Source organism: Camellia sinensis, chromosome 8, assembly GCF_055761805.1.
Source record: "Camellia sinensis isolate YWXY chromosome 8, ASM5576180v1, whole genome shotgun sequence".
NCBI classification, from domain to species: Eukaryota; Viridiplantae; Streptophyta; class Magnoliopsida; order Ericales; family Theaceae; genus Camellia; species Camellia sinensis.
In genome coordinates, this window is record NC_138968.1 from 94863579 (window position 1) to 94869015 (window position 5437).

General features: G+C 39.3%; 1 protein-coding gene across 1 annotated transcript; it reads right to left on the bottom strand.

Annotated features, from left to right (window-relative positions):
* Window positions 1-3088: 3088 nt before the first annotated feature.
* LOC114271000 (3-ketoacyl-CoA synthase 19) lies at window positions 3089-5037 on the bottom strand. Its single transcript, XM_028212614.2, has one exon. It carries the CDS (start codon window positions 4816-4818, stop codon window positions 3442-3444), a length of 1377 nt encoding a protein of 458 aa, XP_028068415.1. The 5' UTR covers window positions 4819-5037; the 3' UTR covers window positions 3089-3441.
* Between the last annotated feature and the right edge of the window lie 400 nt (window positions 5038-5437).

Below are 5437 nucleotides of genomic sequence, written 5' to 3' on the forward strand. Positions count from 1 at the left end.
TATCATGTATATATATTTATATAAAAAATATACACATATTTTAATGCATAAAATAAGCACGAAAATACCCATATTTATTGCTCTGATACCAATGTAAATCAAAGTATAAAACATGCAGCGGATAAAATGTTTAGATCATACCTTTTTTATGATAGAACCTCGTGTATAAATTACGTGCTTCCAGAGTCTGATAAACCAACCCAGCAGTGAAGTGATATCACAGATTGAATATCACCCACACAAAATCACAGTGCAAATGACTTGATCGTTGTTTTCGGGAGAGAGTCAGTATATGGGTAAAACTCAGATCATACGTTATTTCTCTCTTTTTCACCCATAACCCATATACCAGATATATAATATGTTATTATTATCTATCCATATCAGTTAATGGAGATAATATCTGTATCCTGAGTTGTTATCCTAAATAGGTTTGAATTCAATTTCAAACCTATTTGGATAAGATTCAAATTCAAATACAAATGGTCATGCCACGTGGGCGCCCATTACTAACAAGACAAAAAATAAACAATAAAAAAATACTAAAAAACCTATATCCAAATAACACCTACAAAAATGGAAGAAAAGTTTGTTGAGATTTGTCAAAATAGCATGTGACCATTGGAGTACCATTGCTATAATTTGGCAATTTATTACTATTCATTACCAAATCATAATGATTGTAACGTTAATATAACAAATATTATTAGAGATGCTCTTAGTTGTAAAAAATAATAATAATAAATAAATAAATAAATAAATAAAATCTAGTTTGTTTAGCTTATTTTATGCTTTTTAAACTGAAAGTGCAAATAAATTGAAAATCAAATTAGTGGAAGCAAATTACGTAGAACTACTAAAGCATGTGCTTTAAACTAAATAAGGACTACTAAAGCATGTGCTTTAAACTAAATAAGGTTTGGTTTAGGAGTGGGTTATTTTAGTAATTTTTTGACATTTTATGAGAAGATGTGTAGAAAAATAAAAAAAATATTTTGATAATTTATAATAATTTTTTGACTTTTTAACTAAAATTGAAAATTACCAAATGAGACCTACGTTACAAATAAGCACGATATCAACCACGTCATAAAAAACAGTAGAACATTCTTGACACTAAGGGTGTGTTTGGTAACGTTTACGTTTTCAGTTTATATTTACAAAAATTTTATAAACTTGTTTTTGTTTATTTTCAGAAAAACATAAACTGCAAACGCGTTTGGTAATTGACAAAATGTTTAAAAAATTTAAAAAATATAAAAAAAGTGAGAAATAGCAAGTGGTGGCAAGTGGCGGCGGAAAACAGTGGTGGAAAGTGATGACGGTGGGTGGTGGGTAGCTGGTGGTGGCGAGTGGGTGGTGGTGGTGGATGGGTGGGTGACGGTGACAGGTGGTGGGTGGTAGCGAGTGGGTGGTGGCTGGTGGTAGGTGGGTAGCGGATGGCGAGTGGTGGTAGCGGGTGGTGGTGGTAGTGGTGGGTGGGTGGGTGGGTGAATGTGGTGGGTGGTAGCGAGTGGGTGGTTGTGGCGGGTGATGGGTGGTGGTAGCAGGTGGGTGGCGGATGGTGGTGGGTGGTGGCGGATAGGTGGTGGGTGGTGGTGGTGGGTGGATGGGTGACGGTGGCGAGTGATGGGTGGTAGCAAGTGGGTGGTGGTGGTGGCAGGTGGCGGGTGGTGGTGGGTGGTGGCGAGTGGTGGTGGTGGTGGTGGTGGTGGTGGTGGTGGTGGTGGGTGGGTGGGTGACGGTGGCGGGTGGTAGATGGTAGCGAGTGGGTGGTGGTGGTAGTAGTGGTGGGTGGTGACAGTAGATGGCGGGTGGGTGGCAGGTGGGTGGTGAGTGGTGGTGGCAAGTAGGTGGCGGGTGGATGACAGGTGGGTGGTGATGGCGGCGAGGGGTGGATGGTGGTGGCGAGTGGGTGACAGGTAAGTGGTGGGTGGTGGTGGCAGGTGGGTGGTGAGTGGTGGTGGCAGGTGGTGGTGAGGAGTGGGTGGTGGATAGTGATGGCGGAAGACGGTGGTGGAAAATTGTGGCGGGTGGTGGGTAGTGTTGGGTGGTAAAAAAAAAAAAACTGAAAACTCAAAATGGAAACACATTTTTTGTGTTTTCATTTTTTGGCCAAATTTATAAACTAAGACCACTGATTTATAAATCAAAAATTTTACCAAACAAGTTTTTATTTGAGTTTTTAAAATTTTTATAAATATAAACAGAAAATAAAAAACGTAAGTGTTACTAAACGATACCTAATTGATTGGATACAATTAAGGGGAAACCCAACAAGATCAAGAAACGTGTAGACAATTGCCCTGAAAATTTTTTCTTATCAAAATGTGCTTTAACAAGAGTGAAATAACTTAGTCCTATGGAAATGTCCCTAGAGAGAGGTGGGGTGGCTTTCTACTCACCAATCCTTTGTGGTTGAGCTTGCAGATGATTGGGCTCTCTTTTCGGTGTCAATTTAATTGGAATTTAGATAGTTTGCTATGATAGTTTCTGCCCTTCCACCTCTTTTTTTATGTAACCTCATTTGATGGATGATTTTATCATCAATAAAAGTTCTTTCTTTCTTTTTTTTATTGATCAAAACAAAAAAAAATAAATAAATAAATAAAACAAAACAAAACAAAAAAAAGGGATGGGATGGCATGAATACGCCAATTATGATCAAATCATTCTCAATTTTGACAAATAACAATTGATTAATAGATCTCAAGCCAATTCAAAATCCAATTAATTAACTAATCAATCAATCAATTAGCATTCATGATAACAAATCTTTCAATTCTCAACAAGATATTGTTGACAATATAATTTTATCCAATGAAAATCCTATAGAATGAGATTTTGTTCATTAAAAACAACCAACTTGATAATGCTATCCTAACAAGGACCCCAATTCCAAATTAATTCACACTTTTTTTATTTTGATTTTATTTTTTACATGAACCATTGAATTCCTTGTTTGACGATGAATTAAAAATAAAATATTGATTTTTGCACAAGAAAACTATGCACAATATTAGGAATTTGAGACACAAATTACAAACATAAGAACTTTGTAAATAAAATCAAACTAAAATCTATGAAATACATCAATCTTTTTGTTTATTTTTTATTTCTAATTTCTTTTGCTGAATCAAACACTTGATCTGAAAAGTAGTGCACACTTACAATAATTCATGTAGCAAGTAACAAGGGCAGCATTAGAACCCCACTGGAATTTGAAAATCATACACAAAATGCAATACAGAAAGGAAAATTAAAAACTATAAGGGATAAAGAAGCACCATAGTGAAACCAAGAATATCATGATGTTTTAAGTTGTATTTGAATATTGAATTTGTGGAGGGATCTGTTATGGGTAAAGGAAAAGAAAGGAAAATGATTCCTTTTCTCTTCTCTCAACAAAATCCTGCACAAATCTAAGATCCAAATACAACTTTAGTCAAGTCGGATAAAGCTTGCACTTTCATCATTGATCCACCCATACTTTTCCATGAAAGTGTTGGCAGCGGTTTTTGATGGGTAGCTGTCTATGCAGTCTTTCCAAACATTGCCATCCTTCAAATCCCTCATCACTTCCCACACACAATTGTTGCATTTAAATCCGGCACCAAGGCTGATCATCAGAATCCTATCACCCTTCTTGAGCCTCTTTTTAGCCTCCATGTAACCCAGAACATACCAGAGTCCACCGGCTGATGTGTTACCCCATCGATGAAGTGCCATTCTGGGTGGTTCAAGATCATAATCACTGAGGCCTAAACTCTTGCCAACCCCATCAATAACGGCCTTTCCACCCGGGTGTAAACAAAAGTGTTCGACGCCGGTCTTGAGATTCAAACCCGATCCAACGCCTTCCAACTTGGTGTGCTGTGATTTACGTCGACGATAAGACACGATGGTGTATCGAAGTAGTTCCCAAATTGGTAGCACTTTAGGTACTAACACTCGTAGGTTCCGAGTGAGAGCTATAGCAGCTGCTTTTGTGAGGTCTTTGGTGAGTCGGAAACCTCGGTAACCCAGATCGTCTTCTACTTGTATGCAACATTCATAGGCTTCATCGTTTGAGCCAAGATGTGTACGAACCATGCACTTCAACTTCAAAATAGCCTGGTGTTTCAAAGACCTGTTGTTCGTGAAGAGCATCGAACAACCTCCGGACCGGAACAGACAGTTGGACAGCATCATGGATCTTTCTTTCCCACAGTACCAGTTTGAACCCATGGACTCCGTGCTCACAACAATGGCAAGTGAATTCTTTTGACACTTGAACAAGTGCTGGACGAGATCGATGGCTACAAGGCTTGCACTGCAACCCATTCCGGAGAGATTGAAGGCTTTCACATTTGCCTTCATCTTGTACCGGTTTATGATCCGGGCTGTCAGAGACGGCACAGTGGAGAGTAATGACACGTTCACCACGAGTATGTCGATTTCGGACGGAGAAATCCCCGTTCGAGCAAAGAGCTTGTCGAGCGTCTCGTAGCAGATGCCATCCATCTCGGATAGTGCGTCGGTCAGAGTCGGGATATCTTCTCTCCCCTCTATGACATTTCTTGGGGAATAAGTTTCTTCACCGATGCCGGAATTGACAATGGTTTGTAAGAGGAATTTGTACTCTTCCAGGCCTAGGTTCTTGTTGCGTAGGATGATATTTGCGCAGAGTTCAGTGTTTAGCATCCTATCTTCTGGGGCCTTATAGCACTCATAGGCTAACATATAGCAGCATTGGTCTCTCCTCTCTAAGACCAACTTGAAAAGTTGGAAGATAACATAGGTGAGGGGAAGCAGACAGATTGCCATGAAGAGCTCCATAGAGAGAGAGAGAGAGAGAGAGAGAGGTAGGTTTATATTACTTTGCAAGTTCTATATAGGCAATGGTGCTGCAAGTGCAACTGAGATTTTCATGAGAGCGGAGCGGATCCTTTTATATTTCTTCGTAGTGTCTGCCATTTGACACCGATATCAAATTTACAATAATTTTGCAGACACATGCTCGATCACAGAAAATAAGTTATGCTACATACGTAGTTGTCGTTTGGTAATACTTACGTTTTCAATTTTCTATTTATATTTATAAAAATTTTAAAAATTTAAATAAAAACTTGTTTGATAAAATTTTTGATTTATAAATCAGTGGTCTCAGTTTATAAATTTGGCCAAAAAATAAAAATACAAAAAATGTGTTTTCGTTTTGAGTTTTTTTTTTTTTTCACCCAACACTAGCCACCACCTGTCACCATTTTCCACCACCGTCTTCCGCCACCACCATCCACCACCACCTACCAGCCACCCAACCACCACCACTCACCCCTCGCCACCGCCACCACCACCGCCATTCACCACCCACTTGCCATCCACCCGTCATAACCCACCACCCACCGCTACCACCCGCCACTTACTTGCCACCACCATTCACCACCCACCTGCCACT

What these genes read in the sequence shown, in the direction of transcription:
- LOC114271000 (XM_028212614.2), bottom strand. Translation starts at nt 4,818, where the DNA reads ATGGAGCTCTTCATGGCAATCTGTCTGCTTCCCCTCACCTATGTTATC.